At 31.7% G+C, this 25,134-nt stretch overlaps 3 protein-coding genes across 3 annotated transcripts; 2 read left to right on the top strand and 1 right to left on the bottom strand.

Moving 5' to 3' along the window:
* The first annotated feature begins 206 nt into the window (after positions 1–206).
* On the top strand, positions 207–13,129 carry LOC125076923 (putative leucine-rich repeat-containing protein DDB_G0290503). Its single transcript, XM_047688661.1, has 22 exons — positions 207–604; positions 1,012–1,053; positions 1,126–1,158; positions 1,255–1,278; positions 1,348–1,371; positions 1,446–1,466; positions 2,147–2,203; positions 2,316–2,397; positions 2,813–2,898; positions 2,972–3,091; positions 3,176–4,039; positions 4,113–4,302; positions 4,776–6,187; positions 6,259–6,387; positions 6,466–6,667; positions 6,823–7,342; positions 7,397–9,476; positions 9,555–9,821; positions 9,969–10,116; positions 10,316–10,460; positions 12,322–12,436; positions 12,909–13,129. The coding sequence occupies exons 1-22, from the start codon at positions 257–259 to the stop codon at positions 13,026–13,028; spliced, it is 7,029 nt and encodes a 2,342-aa protein (XP_047544617.1). The 5' UTR covers positions 207–256; the 3' UTR covers positions 13,029–13,129.
* Positions 13,130–13,237: 108 nt separating this feature from the next.
* Positions 13,238–17,156, bottom strand: LOC125076867 (integrin beta pat-3-like). The gene is made up of 8 exons (XM_047688590.1): positions 16,982–17,156; positions 16,458–16,864; positions 15,889–16,387; positions 15,477–15,811; positions 14,961–15,062; positions 14,675–14,882; positions 14,041–14,413; positions 13,238–13,519 (listed from the first exon to the last, which is right to left on the bottom strand). The coding sequence occupies exons 1-8, from the start codon at positions 17,114–17,116 to the stop codon at positions 13,317–13,319; spliced, it is 2,262 nt and encodes a 753-aa protein (XP_047544546.1). The 5' UTR covers positions 17,117–17,156; the 3' UTR covers positions 13,238–13,316.
* Positions 17,157–19,571: 2,415 nt separating this feature from the next.
* On the top strand, positions 19,572–24,830 carry LOC125077018 (integrin beta-PS-like). The gene is made up of 8 exons (XM_047688790.1): positions 19,572–19,717; positions 20,340–20,737; positions 21,526–22,024; positions 22,096–22,433; positions 22,855–22,971; positions 23,077–23,251; positions 23,909–24,287; positions 24,497–24,830. Exons 1-8 carry the CDS (start codon positions 19,589–19,591, stop codon positions 24,709–24,711), a joined length of 2,250 nt encoding a protein of 749 aa, XP_047544746.1. The 5' UTR covers positions 19,572–19,588; the 3' UTR covers positions 24,712–24,830.
* The last annotated feature ends 304 nt before the right edge of the window (positions 24,831–25,134 follow it).

The following is a 25,134-nucleotide window of genomic DNA, read 5'->3' as shown; positions in this document are numbered from 1 at the left end:
AAAAGTACATTAATTCAAATTTGACATTCTATAATTATAAGTCACCATTCCGTCCTGATTACTGATGACAATTAATAATAGATATTTTATATATTTCTTATTTACATTTCACCGTACGTAATAAGGTTGCAAAATATTTTTGAATACAATGTTATTATGCGTAAAATGATAACTGATAACTACAAAACGTAAAAACTAGAAACGCCTATATGTTTAAACAAATTATATTTACTTACTGTGAACAAAGTTTTCGGCAATGTCATTTATAACTAAAAGAGAACGCGTATTTAATGAATATGATCTATTCGACCTTCCGGCACGAAATGAAGGTAAACTGAAGGCCTACTCATCATGCACGGACGCGAGAGCCTGGTCTCACTTTTGTTCAGACAAAACAGAACACTTAGTCGAGATCATTAAAAGGAATAATGAAACGCATCGACCCAAATATATACCGACCGACGTGATTGTCAATACTCTAATGACATCCAAGAATGCAGAGATCGCTCGATTGAAACGCAAGATAGGAGAATTTGAACAAATGTTGGCTGCTTACGATGACTTGGATCTAACGTGTGAACAAAAATGTGATATAGCTAATGCTGTGAGTAAAGTAATAATCATATATATTATATATCTTAAAATGATTTTAAAGAGTAATCGGATAAATAAGAGTAGAGTTACCTTAAAGAAGAGAGACCTAACATAGTTTCAACCTTGAAATTCAATCATACATTCAATACAAGCTGTTCCCACAGCTTCAACTGCGTTAAATTTGGAATATATTTTTCATAAAGTTTGCATTATTGGTTAAAATGTATGATTGCTTCACTTCTTCAATAATGAACAATATCGAATATAAAATTAATTATATAAATCAAACTATTTAATCATATACACCCAGTTTTTTTTATTCTTGATCTAAGTATATTTATACAAAAAAGGAATCTCAGAAAAACTACTAAATGACAAAGTGTTTGATTAAGTACCTACTTCATTTTATGTTTTCAGCATGCAGCTATTAAGGCAGCCAATAAGGAACTGGATGAAATGGTGAGAAAAACTGTTATCTGATATTTTGATCTGAATATTGTGAGTACTAATAATTTTGTTATATTATTACAGTGCCTTGATTTGGATCTTTCTGGTTTCACAGAGGTAAAATATATACCAAACAATTATCTTATACCAGATATTTATAGATATAAATGTATTTTTTAGTACTTGTATTATATGTATTTTTTTTATTTTCAGGGAATCGACTCAGAAGCGTTTGAGGTATGTTTTAATAAAATTACATAATTATTGTTCACTATAATATATGACTTAAATTATTAATTCTTTCAGACTGGCAAATCAAGAGGGGACGAGGTATATTTTTCGTTTTTAAATTGTTTAATTGTATACAATGATTAGGCTATTAAAAACATATATATTTGTTACAGCCCAGTCGATACACCGCGGAGGTTAGTAAATTGAATAGTATATAAGTAACAGTCTGTTGATGTCCCAGTACTGGTCAAATAATTTATACTTTTTTGGGGAGGAATCTAAGGTTATTTTTACCATGCTGATCCAATGCGAGTTGGTGGAAACGCAGGGGGTAGATTTTCGTCAGGCAGCTAGTCTGTAGTCTGTATAGTAATATGTGTCCTGTCGATGTTTTCGCCAAGATAAAACATATAAGTTTTGCAGTTTCGAAGACACCCTTGCCCAAGAGAGACAAAATTGAAAAATAATGTTATATTTTTTTGGTAACCCGCAAATAGATATATTAATTAAAAATAACATTAAAATTTATGGTGCTTAAGGTTAATTTTTGAATCCACTTTTTTGATTAGGATTTTGGTGTTCTAGTCTCATAGCCATTTCGGCAACATGAGGCAAAATATGCCGAATTAACTAGGCTACATTATGCGTTCTCTTTATGCTTATGGGATAATATTTCTCTCGTGTTTATAATTCATCTCGTGCTCGGCGGTGAGGGAAATCATCGTGAGGAAACCTGCATGAGTCTAATTTCAACCAAATTCTGCCACATGTGTATTCCGCCAACCCGCATTGGAGCAGCGTGGTGGAATATGCTCCAAACCTTCTCCTCAAAGGGAGAGGAGGCCTTTAGCCCAGCAGTGGGAAAATTTACAGGCTGCTAATGCTAATGCTAATGTTATCTTTACAGACTGGTAAATCACGTGGTTATGAGGTAAGCTTACATAAAGACAAAAATAAATTAATTAAAAAAAAAAATCATTTATAATGTTTTTTTAAATTAAGTTTTTATTAAAATCTTTGATTTTAATAATAAATCTTTTTAGTGGACTATGGGAAAAGTATCAACACCGAGAATGGACACGAAAGGCAACCAAATTGAAATATCTAAAATGGATGAAAGTACATGTAAGGCAGATTTTTTCTGCATATTAATGAATTATTTATTTAATTATCTTGTATCTAATATTTATTGATGTGTAACATCTTTTCTCTCACTTTCCTACAATCTGTAAAGTATTATCGTGAAAAGGGACGGAAGTGTGTAACAGAAAGCCGGGAAAGCCCGCGTTATTTGATTTTACCCATGAGTGCGCTGTGCAAAAGTTGGCTGTCAAATGGTACCAACTTATTATCCGAGAGGCTATATCGTTAATAATATTTATTACCAGCGTAAGATGGAAGATATTACACATCCTATGCGACTACTGTAAGGCTCGTTTCCCGACCTTCTTTTTCTTAATACTGATGGTTTTAAATAGTGTAGATATATAAATAATACTAACCAAGCTCTTTATTTAAAATATCAATTTCATATTATTAGCTGCTCATGATAACAGAATTGATGAATTACAAGAAACTATCATCTGCAAAGATGCCAAATTAAATGCCATGCAAAATACCATTGCGGTGAGTTTTTACTTTTATTAGAAATTACGAAATAGAAATAAGATAAATTGATGCAAATATTCTTGTGTAACAGGTTTTGGAAAATGACGTTTGTGAACCATATTGCATTTACGCACATATTTATACAGCATTAGAAAAAATATTCGGAACGTTATGCCAAAATGATAAATATAAACAATATTTGGATTTATTGGTGAGTTATTAATTGAGCTGCTACATTTACATGTTTTAAATTATTTAAAATATATATGCTATGGATTGTTTTATCCCCTTTCAGACTAATGGGAAAGACATCAGAGGCATAAATATTCAGGGGAAAATTATATTTAAAATTAAAGTTTTAGAGAAATTCAGCCTTGCTCTAATTGCTCCTTGCGCGCAGGATTCTAGTTCAGTAAAAAAAGATTGCTCATGTTACCGAGCTGAAATAGTAACACGTGTAGAAACTGCTTTTGCATTAACGTCTGCTGAGAGCAAAATACCTAGTTTAGATACTAAACGAGCACATCTTGTTGCTGACATCATGCAAAATGAAGATATGAAAGAGATACTCAGCAAAGACAGTTTAACTCAAAAAATTGAAGACGATCAATTAGATGAATGTTTTGTGGTTGAAGATGACGGTATTAATGCAAAAAATCTTAAGCGTTTGAAAAATTTACAATTGAATTATGATGAATTATTGAATTGTTATGATAATCTGAAACACGAGAGAGATAGCCTTGTTGTACGTTGTCAAAAATTCTTTGAATTAGAAAGTGAGTGTGAATGCTTACAAAATAAACTTAGGGAATATAATGAGCTATGGAAAGACAGAGAATATTATCGCAAGCGTTCGGAAGATCTCGATGCATTAAAAGAAAATTATTATGTACTTTCTGAAGAGACAGCGAGTATTGAAACAAAATTAAAGGCTGAGAAGGAAATTAACAAAAATAAATCTGCGACCATTGATGAACTAAGAAACGAAAATATCAAGCTTGAAAACAAAATAAGTGAAATTTGTTTGTCTTATGAAAAACAAAGAAATGTTTTAATTTGTAAATTGAAAGAATGTGAGTGTAAAATGATGTGCCAGGATCAACAAATAAAAAGCCTCACGAATCAAATTGATAATATTTTAAATGGAGATAGCAACAATGTTAGAAACTGATAAAAAATCTTATTGTTTTTATACCTTTAATTTTGTTCAGATATTTATTTTGTATTATTAGATTCTTCAAAATGAAGATGATACACAATCTATGGAACTAATGGATGAAATAAAATCACAAAAGGAACAAATAATAAATCTAAAGGATGCGTTGTGTTGTAGTGAAGAGGAGAAACAATATTTTCAAGAGGAGTTTGAAAAAAAACTGGATGTCATCAATGAGTTGAAGCTAGAAATAGAGGCTTGGAAAAGTAATACATTAATAATTTAAAATATTATTACATTATTAAACATTATATTATAATTAGCATTAGCAGCCCGTAAATGTCCCACTGCTGGGATAAAGGCCTCCTCTCCTTTGAGGAGAAGGTTTGGAGCATATTCCACCACGCTGCTCCAATGCGGGTTGGCGGAATACACATGTGGCAGAATTTCGTTGAAATTAGACACATGCAGGTTTCCTCACGATGTTTTCCTTCACCGCCGAGCACGAGATGAATTATAAACACAAATTAAGCACATGAAATTTCAGTGGTGCCTGCCTGGGTTTGAACCCGAAATCATCGGTTAAGATGCACGCGTTCTAACCACTGGGCCATCTCGATTCTTATATTATAATTATCATATCAAATATACATAGTTTATAAAACTGATGCAATTCAGCTTATGTATTATTTATGACCATTACTTAATATATTATCAACTATTTTTTTATTATTTTAAGGTAAATATGAAAATACTAATCAATATTTAGAAAACTATTTAGAGAAATACCAAATGCAAATAAATGAGTTACAAGATAGTAATAATAGTGCTGTGGAAAATTTAAACCATATCATAAATAGTAAATCTCAAGAAATTACTTTTTTAACTGACGAACTTGATCGTAAAAATGTTGAAAACGAGAATCTCGTAAAACAAGTAAAAAGTATCTACGACGATTTTGAAAATAAAGTGACATTACTTGAAAGTGAAAAGAAAATTGCAATAAGCTCGATCCATTCCGCAAAAAAAGAAAGCTTAGAAATCCTTCAAAATGTCAAAAATTACGAAAACACCAACATTGAGGAAAGTAATGAAAGTATAGAAATCAATTATCAAACAAACAACGATAGTCCGAAAAGATTAATCGATCAAAGTTTGAATAGTGATAACGTGTATTTCTTAAAAGAAATTCAATTACTACGTGAAATAAACCTAGAAAGTGTTCATTTTTTACAAAACGAAAATGAACAGCTTAAAAGATCTTTCGAAGAAGTCAATCACGAAACAGAAAAATTAAAAAACGCCCTTCTGAAACAAGAAGATTACGTACAAAAATTTAATCAATTAAAAGAAAGTCACGAAAACCTTTTAAATGAAAAAGCTAGGCTACAAGATGATTTAAATAACAAAACCTTTGAGCTCGATAACGTGCTACATGCTTTTCAATTAACAAAAAAAGAAAGTGAATCTTTGTTAGACCAGTTAAATAAGTCTGAATATTTCCAGGAAGAGTACGTAAAGTTAAATGAAGCTTATCAAAAATTAATAACCGAAAGAAATTTATTACAAAGCAAAATGTCACAAATAGAAAAAGAATTAGAAGGTTCACTTAACGCTTATAAAAATATGAGAGAAGAAAACGAAGTGTTACAATTAAATTTGAAGGATAAAATAAATATAGAGGAATCATTTTCCAATCTAAAAGAAAATTATAAAAAATTAAAAGACACAAACAATGATTTACAAAGAGACTTTAACGACAAAACTGCCGAAATTATTGACTTATATAATACGTTGGAAAACAAAAATAAGGAAAATGAGCACTTAAATGAAAAAATTAAAAATTTGGAGGTTCAAGATCGACAAGCATCTTCTAGTATAAATTCTTTAAAAACTAAAAATTCAAATATGAAATTAAAATTAAACACACTAACAAATGAGTATGGGTACTTAGAAAGAAACTTTAAAGAATTGACCGAATCTCACGAAAAACTGAAAATAGAAAGAGAAATTTTAGAAAAAGAATTACAAAAGCAACTAGAAATTTTGAATAAATTGCAACAAGAAAATCTCAGTTTAAATAATGAAACCAAAAGTCTTTTAATCCATAACGAAAACTTAGAAAAGGCTTTGATACAAGCCCGTGTTGAGGTTAACAAATTATATTTGATATTAGGTTAATTATGAGGTCGGTAATGATAACTTGATGTACCCTGTTTTAGGATTCAACTAAATCTGAATCTCTACACGTCTGCTATCAGGATATTAAAAAAGAAATAGATAGTCTTCGAGACGAAAAAATATCTTATCATAAAAAGATAACAGACTTACTTGATAAATTAGAGGAATCGGTAAAATAATCAAATTAATTTATTATTATTGGATATGACAAATAACTAAACTCTTTATAAACACATTAATACTTTTAGGAGTTTCTTACAAGTGATCTTTCAGAACAGATTATTAATAAAGACAAGAAAATATATACTTTAGAAAACCATATCAACGATTTAGAAGTTGAAATAAGAAAACTCCAATACAATTTGAATGAAGTAATTGAATCTGGAGAGCAAATAAGGCAGCTTAGCTACGAAAGAATTAATCAATCTTTTAAGACGATAGAGGCGCATCGTAATACCTATATATTTTTATTAAATTATATTTATAGAAAATATTTACTTCACTATGTACTGCATGTACTGTTATCGGTGGATAAATGTCTTGATCTCAGATTTATCATCTATTTTACGAAATGTAATAATTTTACTAAATTTTATTTGTTACAGATTCAAAGGCAACACATAATATGAAAATGGAACTGGCAAAACAACAAAATGAAAATAGAAGCCAACTAAATTCATCAAAACTAACTATGGACGACTCATTAGAAGATGAAAATAAGATCCTTATACAAATAAAAGAACTGGGAGAAGAAAGACTTGAAATTATTTCCAAAATAAGGGAATTAGAGCTAAGATATCTTGGAGATACTAACTTATCCAAGATTAACAGTACAGTCAAAGATATTATTGTATCGTTGGACCGAATAAATGAATATATTAGTGAAAAAAATTCTTCCTTTGAGAAAACTTTATCAAATGTACAAGCTTCATATCAATTACTTAAATCCAAAGCCCATGAAGCTAAAATCATTGCAGAAAAGGAAAGACAAAATATAATTAATGAAAAAGAAGAAATACATAGGGGAAGAAAAAAACTCGAAGAACATCTAGAGAACCTCAAAAATGAGAAAATCGAGTATGAAAAGGTTATAAATGATTTAGAAGGTGAAATTATGAATCATAAGTTAATTTTTAATAGAGTTAAACAATTAAATGAAAGTGATATTATGAAATTAAGAGAAGAAAATATATCCCTTCAAGATCAGTACAATAATTCTCTAAACGTTATCAGGGGATTACAAGAAAAATTAGACACAGAAATTAAAGACAAAAATACCTGCCTAGAACACACCGAAAAGGCAAAATCTGTCATAGAAGAAAAAAGTAACGAAATTTCTAAGCTGAAAAAGTATTTTGAAGAAATAAAAAATAAACCAACCACAAATTTTACAACTCAGACAGATGTACTTTCAGTTAGTAAAGATGATTACTCTCAAACTGAAACCCAAGCCAGCTTAAACGAATATAAAAATGAAAGTAATTATAATATTTTAACAGCGTCTATAAAGAATGCATCCGATTTACTAAAATTTAATAAAGAAAAAGGGAATTTAAATCTTACCGATTTTTTTAAAACTGAAGACGGAAAGCTTACTGTTGATAGCGTAAAATATATCTATATGAACTACAAAATAAAAAACCTTAGTCTTGGCAGGCTTGAACAATATTCTATAACGGATTTACATAATTATGAAATTTTGAATGATAATGAACGCAAGATATTAGATAACGTTGTTTATGTAAAATCCCCTGTGTTCAATAATTTAAACTCATCGGTTAACAATAATAGTGTTATCGACATTTGCAGTACACAAATACTAACAAGTACAACTAAAAATACTTGTGATAATGATAATTTTACAAGCAAAGACCAAACTGAAAGTTTAAAATCATGCAGCATTGATAAAAAACACAAAAACTTTGAAAATGATTTCGATAGCTTTAAAGAAAATATTGTATTTGATGATTCACCTATATCAACAGATAAAGATATGTTTTTAATTTATAAAGAAAGTGAAAGCATTTTCGATGATCAAGGTAACAATGACAACAAACCTTGGTCTCAAAACGGTTTGACAAATATGATAGTGGAAAGAGCAATTATTCATACAAATGAAGACCAACTTCAAACAAGATATAAAATCATAAAAGATATTAAGAAACAATCAGCTGATGGAGAGAAAGAAGATGATAGCGTTAAAATGAAACTAAAAATTAAATTACCTAGAGTTTTTAGAGATCTCTCAACTACCACTGTATCCGATGCAGATACAAAGTCTTTAGATTCTTATAATAGAGCAAGAAATGCTTCTTCTAGATGGGTAATATATTCCGATACCAAAATTAATAGTAATAGCTCGAAAAACGCAGATGAATCTAATCTCACTTCTACAATTTTGAATGTAAGTGATGATCAAGTTATTGATCAGCATAAGAAAATTTCTAAACATAATGTCCATTTGAAAAAAGATTTGCAGAAATCGCAAACTAAAAGCATTAAAAAAACACAATACAGACCTAATGATGTCGACACTACAGAGACTCAAAACGAAGAAATACAATCAACTGTCCAATCAATTTATAATAGTAATTCAAATCCTAATTTATCTCGTATTAACGCTAATACTTCTGTTATAAAAGATATTGTTCGTAATGATACAAATGAACCGAAACTTTATGAAAATAATGATGGACTCAACTACGTTCTGGAGTTTGTAAAAAATAATATCGGCTTTAATAATAATCTTAATTTGGATAATGTTATACCCTTGCGGAAAAGTTATAGCGGAAAAAATGTGTTTGTTAAAAGTGGATCATCTCAATCTGAAAAATCTAGTTTATTAAAAACCACACCTGATGAATCTATATCGGCAAAATCGAACATCAAGCCCACAAACAAAGTCACCGATCGTGGCATATTAGTAAAATTAGATGTAGCTGAAGTAGATTATCAAAATAAAATACAGCAACTTACTGATACTCTAAAAGTTTTAGAAAAACATTACAATAAGAAATTAGATGCTGTTAAAGCTCAATACGAAAATAACATCAAGCATATTATAAGTGAACACAATCAAGGAGTTGAAAATATTCAATATCTTCACGAAGAAGCAGTACATGAAATAATAAATAAACATGGAAATGAAATAGAAAACCTTAGAACTATGAGTATAGAAGCTATGCGTAAAGCAGAAAAACTTGGTAATGAAAACCGTTGTTTGAAATCAAAACTTAACAATAATTTGATTTTGGATGAGGTAAACAAAATATATGCGTAAATATAAAAAAAAAAAATCTTTATCAACGAAATGAGACTAATTTAATAATTATTGTAGATTCCAGTCAAAATTCTAACGCCAGAATTGAAAAAGAAAAAAGGCAGATCTCGAACAGAAAATACAACGTTAACAAAAACAATTGTAGACGCTTTTAATGTAAAACCAAAAAATAGATCACACGGACCCTGTACTTGTTCGCTTGACATAAATATTTCTGACACGATACGTAACATATTCGAACAAGTTGATGCTGATCAACGGAAAATGGCTGAGATGGCATATTTAAAATATATTGCTAACAAAATATTAAACGATACTGTTGAAGTAAGCAAAGTAACTTTTTTCATATTGCTTTCTCGTGTTTCAAATTAATATACATTATATGGATTCCTGACTGAGATCTTAACAAATTAGAGATTAACAATTTTATTGACATAATCATAATTTATAGCACCTAGATGTAAATTCCAGGTTTTGGACGCTCAGGAGCTATCTTTTTTGCATTTGAAAGTATGTCGGACATGGAAAGCAAGACTAAGTAAGGAGGAAACTCTTCAGAAAAGAAATGGCTCATTAAAGAGCGAATACATGAATAAACGGCGACAAACACAGAAAAATAGTGAGTGATTATTTCGTGTAACGGAGTACTTACTGATTTTAATAAAAATAATCTTAAGTATTTTACAAATTATATAACGCGTTGCCTATTTGAATAAATTAATTATGATATAAAAATTATAAAGTAACCATTATATTTTTAGTAGATGATAGGAGGAAGTTTAATCACAAAAATTAAACATGATATCATTTGTGTATAGTGGCTGACCTAGATCGTAAAGTAGCAGAAGAATGGCGTCGCCTACAGGAAGTAAGAGAAGCGGTTTGCAGAAGTACTCCAAACCCAACTCGTGATAATAGTCCAGAAACAACAAATAAAACGCCAGCTATTGCCGAGAAGGATGTGTACACGTACAAGTGCTTTCACTAATATTAACTTTATAATTAAAATATTAGTAAGCGGTTAACCCTTTAGGTTAAATAAAAGTGTTATTAACGGCAACAGTTATTCAAAAATTAATAAAGTAACTCTGCCGTAAAGTAAAATAAAAAAGAAAAATTTAAAATTAACTTTTCATTAATAGGTATATTTATTAAAATTATCTTTTGTAACACAAAGCAACGGACAAATACAATGACACATTAAAATATTGTAGGTAATTAAGGTGACCATGACATACAGTAATGATTATATTTATTTTTAAATTATTGGTTTTTATAAAATGGCACCTAAATTAACTTATTATAGAAAACCAATAAATTATAAACGAATATAGCCGCCTGGAGCAATTATCTTTTGTCGAAATATTTAATATTATTTTTCTCAATCAAGGCAAAACTATTAGAGAGACAATTCTGAATCGAATTATTGGTTTATAGTATATTAAGCCTTCAACTGAAACGGTCCCTTCATTGCTGTCATTACTTCTAAACTTAAGAATGACTTGTAATGTATAAAGTGTAGAATCATATATATTTACATATTCTTGTAATAGCTGTCGCAGAATAATAACATCATCAGTTATTTTCGTCAGTCCGATAACTCCTCTCGTTTAAAAAAATATCAGACACACAGAGATTAAGCTGGCAATAATGATCAGTAGACATATTCTGTAAGAAGAAAATCGGTTGTCAACATTCGACAAGTGAAATACGAAGTATAGAATCGCAATTCAGAAACTGAACTGATCTAGATCTATTGGACTTATAATTTTTAATGAGTTTCTTTAACCATAATGCTACTTATGTAGTAGTGTAGTAATCTTGTAGACCGGTAGAAACGTTCCTCTGATAAATTATTTTTAACTTGTTTTTGTTGGGCGTATCAATCTTTACTTATGTATTATTAAGTCACTTTGCTACGCCCCGCGCAGTTTTGATTAATTTTTGAATATAACGAATATAAAAGTCACTTTTGAAGACAATAGCAATGATTTGTCGACGAGTATATCGACAAGAGTGAAAAAATACAGACAATTTAGATGAATTACCTTTACCCTTACAACATTGAGCCGAGATGGCCCAGTGGTTAGAACGCGTGCATCTTAACCGATGATTTCGGGTTCAAACCCAGGCAGGCACCACTGAAATTTCATGTGCTTAATTTGTGTTTATAATTCATCTCGTGCTCGGCGGTGAAGGAAAACATCGTGAGGAAACCTGCATGTGTCTAATTTCAACGAAATTCAGCCACATGTGTATTCCGCCAACCCGCATTGGAGCAGCGTGGTGGAATATGCTCCAAACCTTCTCCTCAAAGGGAGAGGAGGCCTTTATCCCAGCAGTGGGACATTTACGGGCTGCTTATGTATGTTATGTTACAACATCTAGTTAAGAAATATATGAAACTTGTCATTCTATAATACCATCAGATAAAAATACTTCTTAGAGGATTGTTTGCATTAACTTTGACATAGTCGTAGTAAACTATTTAATTTAAAATATTTTCAAACTGGCTTTGTTAAGAGCCACAAATATGTATATAATAAATACTATTTATGTCTATATTATGTCTGCTAATGTGACAACAATTTTGTTCTCATTTACGTATAATAATTTTTGAAATCATTATTATTAGCATTTTTAAGGATATACTTGGTTACTAAAATTTTTCCTGTACACGTTAACTAGTTTCGAATATTCTAACAAGGATAATAATGATGAATTTCATGACCCGAACCTAACCCCAAAATGAAATTATAAATTAAGACATTCTGGAATAAGACTAATAAACTTTATTTACTTACCGAAACTTTAATTTTATTAGTTGTAACTGCAACTCCGTAAGCAAGATTGCTGTTGACGAAAGGCGATCCGCAGGAGATCTAGAGCTAAAACAAACATGCACTAGACCTAAGCGTGGCAAATTGGAGACACATAGAGTTAGTATGTTTTTATAATTTAACATATTTAACTAATGTTTGTTATATTCACTTTGATCCAAAAATCGTTATTATCGTTTGGCGTTCCTTAGTTCTCCACGATTTAACACCATAAAGAGATCCTTGCATGTATAAATAACATACCTTTATCACCTTCGAAATAAACTCTTAAAAATGTATTATATGTATGTCCTGCCATTGCCCCGTCCCAATAACCCGGCGGAGTGTCGAGAGCAAAGTGTGCTCAAAATAGGCTCAAAATAGGTCTAGACCTATTTTGAGCACACTTCGCTCTCGATTGAACTTATCATTAGAACCCTGAATTTTGACAAAGGTTCATTCGCTCTATCCTAGGAACAGCGCTGCAAGATTTATATTAGTGTTTATAATATATGATAGCTTATATGAGAACCAATCAATGGTTGGTATTTAATTAGTATCTCTAGTTATATCCATATAATTTTGGTTTTAGGCAGTCCTCGCTAAGCTTGATATTGAGCAACGTCGAGAGAAGAAACTTTATAATGACGAGACACCGACACGTCTTAAACGTTCGCAAGATCGTCAAAATACTCGGACGGCCAAAAAATAGTTGACAATTTGAAAATGGATTCAAATTAATACTCAAAAATAATCCACTACAAGAATGCTTCAATAACGTCATGAAATTATTAAAACCAGTGTTAAAGTCGATGTCGGTGTTGTTTTTGTATTTATTTTTACAAATGTTTTATAATAATTTATATATTGTGTATTAATTAAATTTTATGTGATGAAAAAAATAAAAAACGAAAATTAATGGTCTTTTAATAACTAACTTTATTATAATTTTTATATTAAGTTTGATAATTCGACTTTTGTCATATCAATTTACATATAATCAGCCATTATAGGCGGGATTCTGGAAGGTCGTAGCTGGTGATTCATATAAAGGATTTATAGATGTATCGAATCCCGCAGCAGCAGACTCATTTGCAAATTTATCATATTCCCTTTTATCGTGTAAGTCAACTAGAATTTTCCATGCTATTAGAGTTATCAGTCCAATCAATAATACCGCACCTATGACACTTCCAACGGCAACTATGAAAGAAACATAAAATTTTTAGTAAAGTAATGTAGCCTGAAAATGTTCCACTCCTAGTCTTGGCCCACCTTTTTGATTGTTGGAGAAAGTTTTGGTGTAACAAATATATTGTAAGGTAAGCAGGGCAAGAGAAATAGAGCGGAGTATTGCAGTGAGGCGAGAAAGAAGGCATGGGAGTATTAACGGTCTCTAAAATATATTTACAATATTGTAACCGCTGAGTTTCTTTCGCCGGTTCTTCTCAGGTCCGAGGTGCTAAATTCCGAACCAGTGGTAGATTTTTGACAATCAATAGGCAAGTGTAAACACTTCTATATTGAATAAAGATTTTTGACTTTGAATAACAGGACATAAAAAAAGATACTGACAGAAATAAAATAATTGATTATCAAGCTGTACTGTACAGTACTAAAGTTTCAATACATAATAAAACAATTGTAAATTGTAACTCCTCTTGATGGAAATATTATATTCAAATTGTTTTTTGTTTAAGTGGAATCTGAATTAATTTACTTACTCCACACATTAGCAATTGGTGGCTTCTCTAACTCATTCTGAATAATGAGATGTAACTTGCTGTTGGAAGCCGTTGAATAATAATACTTAAATACAAAAATGTTTTCATCTTCCAAGACCTTTCTACACCAGTACTTAGCCATGTACCAATCTGGTGAATTTATTTCTGTCTTGTTAACAAGAGTAACCTCCGTGTTTGTTTGATTAAATTTCAAATCACATTCTTTTTTATTTTCGTTGAAATTACAATATGCAAAATCTTCTAACTCCTTGCAACGTTTCATTGCTACTTCTTCACAATCATCACAAAATTGTCCAGAACAAACTTTACATTCACATTTCCCACACGAGCATTCACCATTACCCGAACATACCTGATAAACAATTTTAGATTTAATATCAATATGGCAATAGATAATAAGGAACTTAATTTTGCTATTGAAATTCAAATTACTTTAATTGAAATCTTAATCTTCTTATATTTTACTATATTGACCAAGACCACTCTTGATATTGTGAGACATAGTTCAAACAAATAATGAATTAATATTCATTGAAGATTGTTTTTATAGACACAAAAAAAGTAGTTTCGTTTTAGCACAATTATTTTGAATTAAAATATTTTTTTACGTTACCTCTTTAGAATAGGGAGCTTTGCAACTTTCATTATTAATCGGACACCTGCAATCCTCACCGATCCAACTGGGAGAACATTGGCACTGTCCATATTTACATATACCATGATCAGCACAAAGTAAACCTTCAGGGCTGGGACATGCTGTATCGTCATATTCACAGTATGGACCCGAGAAACCTGATAAACATGGGTCACATTTCCCGCAGCTAAATCATTAAAAAGAGATTTAAATCAATACAAGTAATATTGTACAAGGCAGTTTTTGTAACAAGAAACTTAATTACCTGCAAGTACCACGTCCGCTACAGGGTAGGGTTTGGTTATTCTTTCTACATTGATCTTCATCGTCTGTGGAAATTCCATTACATTGACAAGTAGATCCATACCTGAAATATCACAAGTAAAATAACGAGTGGTGTCTTGGGACACTCGGTTGAAACGAAGTTGCTTTCAATTAAATTAATGACAGTAGCAAAATTATTATTAAAAACTCTGTGTGAATTAAAATAATAAAAAAAAGTAAAATTGAGATCATATACAACCGTATTATAAAAAAGAGAGAGAAACTGAAAGGTCACCTGGCGATGTCATAACGGTTTTACCTTAAGTGACGATTTCACATAGTCCAGTTCACTCTATTATAAGCCACGTAACACAACTCCGTTCCAAAAACTAGTGAAGCGCAAGTTGTTTGCCCTGCGATCGCACAGTAGTGAAGCCGCAAGTGGAAACTTATTGGTATACTAGTAGTAAAATGTATAGCAAAATTATAAAAATAAAGTAAAAAAGAAGAAAACTACCTATCACTGTCGCAATTGCAAATTCCACATTGATAAGTCCCAGCATTGTTACACATATCTGAATTCTCTATCCCACTTCCTGGTTTTTCACAGTCACATTGACAATATATATCAACTTCTATTTTCAATTTCTCATTTAACATTCGGGGTCCAATTTCCACATTGTGCTTGTAATTATTTTTTGGGGGACACGATGTTATTGTTAGAGTACCAGTTAATTCAACTGATTGATTATGTTTGAGTTCACATTCATTATCTCTATTACAGTCTTGATCAAGTGTCAATTGCATAAATGATGGAATCTTAAAATCTAGATAAACTTTCCTAATTAAACTCTAAAAATAAAAAAAAGTAATGGTATAGATGGATGATTAACTTGGATTAAAAATCAAACATAATTAGAATAACTTACCAGGTATTCTGTTTTTATAACATTTACAAGTGTAGAATCAACTTTCAATGGAACGTATTTTGAACCCAATACTTTTGTCTCCAAAGTCTTGTAATGTTGTTCAACTTTTTTATCAGCAGAAAATATAATCATGATATTATTTTCTGCTGCTACTTTATTTATTTGGCCAACAGATGGATAGTCTAACTCTAGCTCCATTTGGTACGTGTTATTAACCACATAACATTTCATGTCATGTGGTCGAACTGCTCCGACAAATTTTCCATCCCCCGCACTATGATACGTAGAATCGGTACTTAATACAATAATTCGTCGTGCATTATCTCTCCAACCTACTTCTTTTTTACAAACCATTGCTTGCATTAAACCGTCTAGGGTGGCTTCAGGATCATCGTAATTAGAACCATTCGGTTTCTCTTTTAAAGCTTCTGCGAATTCGTTCATGTTGTCAGTCAAAGACAAATGATTTTTAAACGAATATGAATTTTGTTGAGTGTCACTAAAATTGAGAGTTTTTTATGAATATATAATCTCAGAATCTAAGTAAAAGTGAGTTAATAATTACTTACTCAACATATGGTAAAGAGTTTTTCTCAACGAAACTTCCCACGCCTAAGCGTACGTTATTTGTAAGCTTAATTAGTTCGTTGTAAATATTGAATCCCTGATTTTTAAGTGTCTCCGCATGTTTTGTCATTGTATGAGAGTAATCCATCAAGTAATACACATCTAACGGATAATCTTTTGCTGGTTTATAAGACATCGAAATTTTCACTGGTATTCCGGGTCTCGCCTTAATATTCAAGTACTGTGGTCTGAATTGAATAACCGGTTCTCCTTTTTCTCCTGCATTAAAATCTTTATTTAGTGTTACATTATTTTCTGTTTCTGGATCATATATGGAGGTTCCATTACACCAAAGTTGGCTTTCGTCTGCCTTAATTCTGGACTTGCATCTTGAACCTTCATGTTCTTCCTGAAATGTTTTCGGTATTGAACGGAATATTTAAAATTTATTTTTTAAATCAACATTACTGTAAACAAGTATATTGAAATTGATATATTTATTTTAAGTAAAACAAAACTTCCTTACAGCAGAGCACCAAACACAGCGATCAAACGCATAACCAATGCAAGAACCGCATGTTTCAAAATCACTGCAGCCTGTTTCACAAAAAACTATACATATTTTCATGCATAATAAAAATAAAAAAAAATTTAAGCACATTATTATAGGTCATCGATGTAGGGCGTAGAAGTATGATTGATTCATGATGTATAAATATAGTCTGCGTAATGTTTATAAGGAAAATTAAGTGTCATTTTAAGAAGGTTTATCACTATAGGATATAATATAAATTAACATCAGAGGATTCAAATTAACATCGTTCAGTATAATGTTTAATAGACCTCTCACACGTAGTTAGTCGAGATGGCCCAGTGGTTAGAACGCGTACATCTTAACTTATGATTGCGGGTTCCAACCCAGGCAAGCACCTGAATTCTCATATACATACTAAATTTGTGTTTGTAATTTATCTCATGAAAATATCATGAGGAAACCTGCATGTGTCTAATTTCAATTGAATCCACCAACCCACTTTGGAGCAGCGTGTGGAAATATGCTCCAAACCTTCTCCTCAAAGGTAGAGGAGGCCTTAGCCCAGCAGTAGGTTTTAGATATAATATTTTTATACTGTGTTTCGCAGTCTCACTCCACTTATATTACTACTTATTAATTAGTACGTATTAACGTACGTACTTATTAATATTATTATAACTATTGTATGATGTTCATGTTCTCGTATAATGAATATATATATACACGAGACTGAAGTTTGTGGGTAGATGTTGACGCCATTAGAAGTGTCCATATCGGACTACCTCCTTTCTCGTACGTTTACTGCGTATCCACCACCATTGTCACGTTCAGCCCTACTATTGTCCTTTGTTTTATTTGGTACGTGCACTCAGTCTCGTGAACAAGACATTCGTAGATAATGTCGAAATATCGAGCTCCACCAAATAAAAATAAAAAACATGGTAAATATCCCGTTTTAAAAACTTGTAGTAATATATAAAACTGTCATTCCATTGATTGAGTGAGTATTTCTACACCACATGTAGTGTCCATTTTAGGATGTAATTTATATCTTGGGATATAATAACTCATAGTGAATAGCCAGCTTAAAGCTAATATAATCGGCTGTTATTATAAGTAAATAATGGCGGAAAATTAATTTTATACTCCATCATCTCTGTCGGATTTCATGTATTGGTTTCGAAGTTCACAAACAATATTTTTGAACAAAATCCGCTGAGAAATTCATCGTACAAAGTTTAATAAAGTCATTTTTAATATAATAAAGTTACATTATTTATATTACATTTAATGAAGTACGCAAAATTTTTGACACTCAAAAAATATTATATATTAATGTGTAAGATTTTTTTAAAATCAGAAAAAGACTTTTTGGTTTTAATATTGCATTATCATACAAACCATTTTACCTAAATAATGAATCTAAAATGAAAACAAGGAGGTATATTTTTATACATTTAAAATATAATAATAACAAAAATAAAGCCCGGCCATTTAAATAACGGATTCAACCTAATTAGACATTTATATTTTCCTGGTAGAGTTATCCTCATGTAAAGGGGCAGTTCCATTTATAATATATTTAAAAAAAGAACATAAAATTATAGTTTTAAGAAATATACTTTTGAATTAACGAATAGGTAAAAATAAAAATATACAGTTAAAAGTTTCAAGTACCGAATACAAAAATCACGAAACAAAATACATAATACAATTTTTAAAGAACAATAATCAATGACTTCACTGATATTTACACTTTATATTATTTTTAAACTTTTACAGGAATAATTACAGTAGTAATATTTGTTAAGATAAAGCTCGCATGCTTTTTATTTTCATAACCGCCCTTCAATATTTTTTAAGACGAATCTATGAACTCTTGGACTACATAGTATCTTCAGATTTCTTATAAGAAGAAGTAAATTACCTTATCGCTTAAAACATAATAAACATTTTGTTAAAAGTTCAGTCCAGACTAGCTGCGGAACTCTTACGTGCATGTCGCTACAAATCATCGTAAAATATATGATTCCGACGATTATAGTCGTTACAAGATTGTATTGTAACCGTAGAAACCTTATCACCTTCCACACTTAAGTTAGGGTTATTTAAATATGAGCGCCGCAGGGACTAGTGGCGTTCTCAGTAGCCCGGGAATTCCCCTTAGGAATTGGAGGCGTATAGGTGGACCAACCGTCAGGGTGTCATGGTACCATGCGAAAGCGATACCGTGGCGCCCGCCGAAGACACGAAGAGAGTATCGCTGGTTTCTTAGTGGGTATTCCGGTGTACCGAGGCGCACTCGACGTCCAGGGCACCGACTAGTCCCACACACTCCACCACTTCCACGTGGGGGAAAGGCGTAATGCGTTGCTCCAGCGAGATAAAAAAAGGTGATTTAAATATAGTTAATTAACAATAAATTACTTAATATTTTATAATATTATTACTTAATAATGTTATGGCACTGTTGTATCGCTTCCCTTAAATGCCACTTAGCACGTGCACATTTTTCCTTAAATTACCATTTTAAAGCGTGTAATGTGCTGAATATTCAAACGTTTTTTTTTTAATACGGCCGAACATTAACAGATCATAATGATAATTATTTCATATTCAATTTTGTTTATTTTCATTCCAATTGTGTTAACTTCAAACTCGTGTAAACAGCATAAAACTTGCAATGAATGCATTAGAGACACCAGCGTATGTTCGTGGTGTTCTATGGTAAGTAGACATTTCATTAGTAATAATTAAAACATAAAAATAGAAAAGCAAACTAACATATATTTTTAATTTACATAAATAAATTAATATGTGTTATGCGTATTGAATTAAATGAGGCTATGGAAACCTTATCATTGCCATAAGTACCCCGAGAACCCCCAATAGGAACTGGTGGTCCGCAGAGTTGGGCCTACCATCAGGTCGTCATGGTAGTATGCGCAAGCGAACCCGTGTCGTCTCCCAAAAAGACGGAGAGGGTACCGCTGGTTTATTAGTGGGTATTCCGGCGCCTTCAGCTCCAGCGAATCCCACATAACCCCACATCATGTGAGGGAAACAAGTAATTTTTTTTCGTTCGTTTTTCCAGGGAAAAAAAATAAGGTTATAGGTTTCTAAAAAAAATGGGCATTTGGAGAAATTCACGACGAGTATTCCACCTTGGTTCTGCCCTTAGTGCCCAAAAAATCATATCGGCTATAATAAGCTTCATGTGATTACGGGAATAGTATTAACGATATTTTATGAAGAAAACAAACTCCTTCGCGTTAATTATCGGATAAAATAATTAGGTTTCATTTAGTTACTTATAAGTTACATTATAACAAAAATATTTTATTTTCAGGACAATTTCAATGGCACTAACAGGTGCACGTCGGGAAGAGATAATCTCGATAGTTGGTGCTCAGCTGAACATATAATAAGCCCACAACATAAAATCTCTATATCAGAAGATCTTAATTTCAATTCTGAAATCGGTAAAGTTATACAAATAAAACCGCAGAAAATCGATATTGATATAAGACCTGGCGAAACGGTTAATTTTTCATTTTCATTTAAAAAAGCCGATAACTATCCTGTCGATCTATATTTCCTGTTTGATGGATCTTCTTCCATGGAAGAAATTAAGAATAAAACTGCCAGTAAAAGTGAAGATATATACCGAATGATGCAGAATATGACCAACAATGTATTTTTAGGAATGGGAACTTTTGTAGATAAAAACGCGCTTCCATACACACAGTAAATATTATTTTTTTTATTAGCATTAGCAGCCTGTAAATTTTCCCACTGCTGGGCTAAAGGCCTCCTCTCCCTTTGAGGAGAAGGTTTGGAGCATATTCCACCACGCTGCTCCAATGAGGGTTGGCAGAATACACATGTGGCAGAATTTCGTTGAAATTAGACACATGCAGGTTTCCTCACGATGTTTTCCTTCACCGCTGAGCACGAAATGAATTATAAACACAAATTAAGCACATGAAAAATCATTGGTGCCTGCCTGGGTTTGAACCCGAAATCATCGGTTAAGATGCACGCGCTCTACCCACTGGGCCATCTCGGCTCACACAGTAAATATCTTCTTATAATTTTGTTTTTTAATAACGTCAAATGATATTATTACGAAAATTTATTTATACTTCTTAAACACAGTACTAAAATGTATAGTTCAGGCTAATTTATAGTGTAGATGTCACCGTAAAATTACAAACATCGTTAGATTACAATCTATATTGTCAGATTGTAAACTGTCGATATATTGTGACTTTCGATCTGACGAGACAGATTGTAATCTAACGATTTTTGTAATCTTACGGTGACATAGACATTTGGTAGGCTTATGAAGTAGGCGGCTCATTATGTTGCTAGCACTGATTTCTCCGACGCTTACGGGTCGACGAGGACAGACGGCATATTCATGTATGCATATGCTGGTACTTTCTAGGAACAAAGCTACATGACAGCACTCCTTATGTCTCTATCAATATTATTGTAAAATTTATTGTAACGTTTTTTTATTATTATTTCAGATACAAAAATAGTACACTGACTTACTCGTTTCGTAATAGACTAAAATTGACAGACAATTTCGAGATTTTTAAGAATATAGTAAAGGGCTCCACTTTTGGATCAAACTATGATGTACAAGAAGGAACTCTAGATGCCCTTGCGCAAGTTATAGTTTGTAAAGGTGAAATAGGATGGAGAAACGAATCAAGAAAGATAATTATAATTTTAACTGATCAATCTTATCACGCAGCCGGTGATGGTAAATGGGCAGGTATCTTTCAACCATACGATGGTAAATGTTACACAGTAAATGGTATTTACACAAAGGAATTAGAAATGGACTATCCTTCTGTTGGTATCATAAATAAACTAGCAGCTGAAGATGAGATCACAATAATATTTGCAGTCGGAAATGATGTACAAAATATATACGAGGCGTTAAGTCAAAGAATAAGTGGCTCCAAAATGACTACTTATAAAGGAAGAGAAATGGCTGTTATATTGAAATCAATCTACAAGGTAACAGATTATCATCTATAAAGTTATTAATATATATTAAAAATCTTCAATAAATAATTTATTTGTTACAGCAAATGATTCGAAGCTTAAAGTTAAAAGTGCACATGAAAAGCGATCAACGTGACGATTTACAAATCTCATTCAATCCTGATTGCTACAAACACAGTGAAAGTCGTAATTGTCGTGTAATGGGAAGCGAAGAAAAGAAAATTACCGGCACGATCAAACTCTTACGATACTTCGACACGGAGAATATTAATATAGATGTAGTATTTGAAGGGATAAAAGAGAATTTGAAAATAAACATTAATGTTTTGAGCTCTTGCGATTGCGAGACAAAACATAATTCATCGCTTTGTAATTACGGCGGGACACGGCGATGTGGTATTTGTGAATGCTACCAGGATAGGTAATAACGTTAAATAAAATATAATAGTTATGGTTTTTAATTTAGATTATTTAATGAAACCTCTTGAGTTTTAATAAAATAAATTCTCAATTATAAAGTATCAAACTAATTTTACTGATACTAAGGCTCTGTACGATCCTTTTTAAGGATCTCATTTACTTCAAAAACATAATACTTATTAACGTTTAAAATTTAAAGTAGACCGTATCGTTATTTCTAAGTACCTAACTGTGTTTACTTGTAAATAACTATACTTATACTGTTATAAGCTAATATGATGTCGACGAAAGAACTTTACGGAATCGATTATACTTCTTACAATTCCAATAATATTTTCCACTCTACGTTTTTGCTATTCATAAAATTGTATCTTAACCTTCGTGCTTTTTTAAATATTTCGTAAAATTGTTTAATTTTTCAGATATGGAGATAAATGCAGCAACCCGAATGATAATTCAACCTGTATAGCGCCTGATGATTCTGTGATATGTAGTGGGCACGGCTCTTGCATACGTGGAAAATGCTTGTGTAGAGACGGGTACGTGTAATGAGATAATATTATTACGATACATCATAGCGTCATTTGTAAATACGACTTATTAAATTACTTAAACTAAATACGCATACATAATTTTAATTTTAGATACGAACGTGATTACTGCGAATGCGTTCGAGATAGCTGTTTGAAAGACGCTAATGACATTTTGTGCTCTTACCCCAATGGAAAATGCGACTGTGGCGTATGCAAATGTAGCCCAGGCTGGGTCGGGGATGTGTGTGCTTGTCCAAATGCAACAGACTGTACGGATGGAAATAACGTTAGTTTTCTTATCGTATAGTAAAGTAATAGTAAAGGATTGTATATGTTAGGGCTAATGCCTCTTGTCCTCTAGAAGAAAAAGCTTCGAGCAAATACACTAGGTCACTTAACGTGATTTTGTGATCGTTACTGCTAGTTGTCAATATTTCGTTTGTTTTGTTTTTTTGTCTGCATAGCCTGTAGGTATACTGGCAGAAAATGCCTAGATGGCGCTAAAACCTCCTTTTCTACTAAACAAATATTTAAATACTACATTCACTTAACAATTAACACTTAAATATTTATTATTATTACTTATTTTATTAAAAATGAAACAATGTAATTTACAGATAGATTTCTATTTTTTGACGACCTCCGTGGTCGAGTAATGTGTACAACGGTTTTCATGGGTACGCCACTCCGGGTTCGATTCCCGGCCGAGACGATGTAGAAAAAGTTCATTAGTTTTCTATGTTGCCTTGGGTCTGGGTGTTTGTGGTACCGTCGTTACTTCTGATTTTCCATAACACAAGTACTTTAGCTAATTACATTGGGATCAGAATAATGTATGTGATGTTGTCTAATATATATTATTTATTTTAATTATTTAGTTAAATAATTTCATTCATATTCGTTTTTTCGTTCGTTATTTCAATAATGTCTCTTTTTATTTTAGATATGCAACAATCGCGGTATATGCGAATGTGGTGCTTGTCAATGCCAGGATATAGCCGACTGGGATGCTAGAACTGTAATTAGCAAGTATTGTAAACTCACTTGTGGCGAAAAGTCTTGCCACGAACGTCAGTGTCTTAATCTTGAACCGCTTGCGTTGTGCTATTTACAAAAAACGTCTTGCAAGAGCTATGAAAATGTTATAATCACTACTGAAAAAAATCTCACGGCGTATAATGAGAGCGACGACTGGTATCAATGCCCCAAGTTACGCATTGATGTCGGCTGTTATACACGATTTATATATCGCTATAGCAAAGACAAATACGAACTTGAGCTCAAAATTCAATCGGAATTCGATTACGCTGAGACATATTACGGTGCGTAAAAAACATATCCGTTAAAAAATCTTTTACTGAATATATTTTTTTAATATATCCGTTGAAATGAAATAATGAAATAAAAACTTATTTACAAATGTGTGATGACAGCCTTGATAATTTTTTTAATAATAATTATTGAACTCGGCAAGTATTATACCTTGTCTGTAATTAAGTATCTTAATCTAACTGATTATTTTTGTACACAGTCATTGGAGGGACATGTTTAGCGCTGCTAATTCTAATTGGCCTAGCAACCATCATAGCTTGGAAGTACATCACCGACAAACGGGACCGTCGGGAATATGAGCGTTTCGTCAAAGAAGCGACTGCTCAGCTATCACCATGTGACAATCCTATTTACGAGCCAGCAACAACAACGTTCCACAATCCAGCGTTTAGAAAGAGATCATTCATTTCATAATGTCCAATTTATAACAGTAGAGTAAAATGGCCGAAAACGTCACGAAAGGAAAAGCGTAATGATTCTGCGAGGACTGACTCTTTTTATTTCTTTCAATTATGTACAGTTTTATTTTAAACGTATTTTAAACAATTTTTTTTTTATTTAATTATCAAACTTTATTTATTTATTGCACTGTGTCTATTAATATTATATATTTAATACATATTAGGTATATAGCGAAAGCAACTTCGTGCCAACCGAGTGTTCCACGATAACTCTCGTTTTTTTTTTTTTTTCTCTTTAAAAATATTTTTGGTAGTGGCTTGCAGCTCAACTTGTATTAATTCTAAGTATTTTATTATCCTCTTCCTTTTTCTATATATCTTTAAGAACCTATCTGTACAATATGTTAAGTTTGGACACACACCGTAAAAAAATCAA

The sequence above is a fragment of the Vanessa atalanta genome, chromosome 3, assembly GCF_905147765.1.
Source record: "Vanessa atalanta chromosome 3, ilVanAtal1.2, whole genome shotgun sequence".
NCBI classification, from domain to species: domain Eukaryota; kingdom Metazoa; phylum Arthropoda; class Insecta; order Lepidoptera; family Nymphalidae; genus Vanessa; species Vanessa atalanta.
The sequence above is the reverse complement of the archived record's forward strand: the minus strand, read 5'-3'. Positions and strand labels throughout refer to the sequence as shown.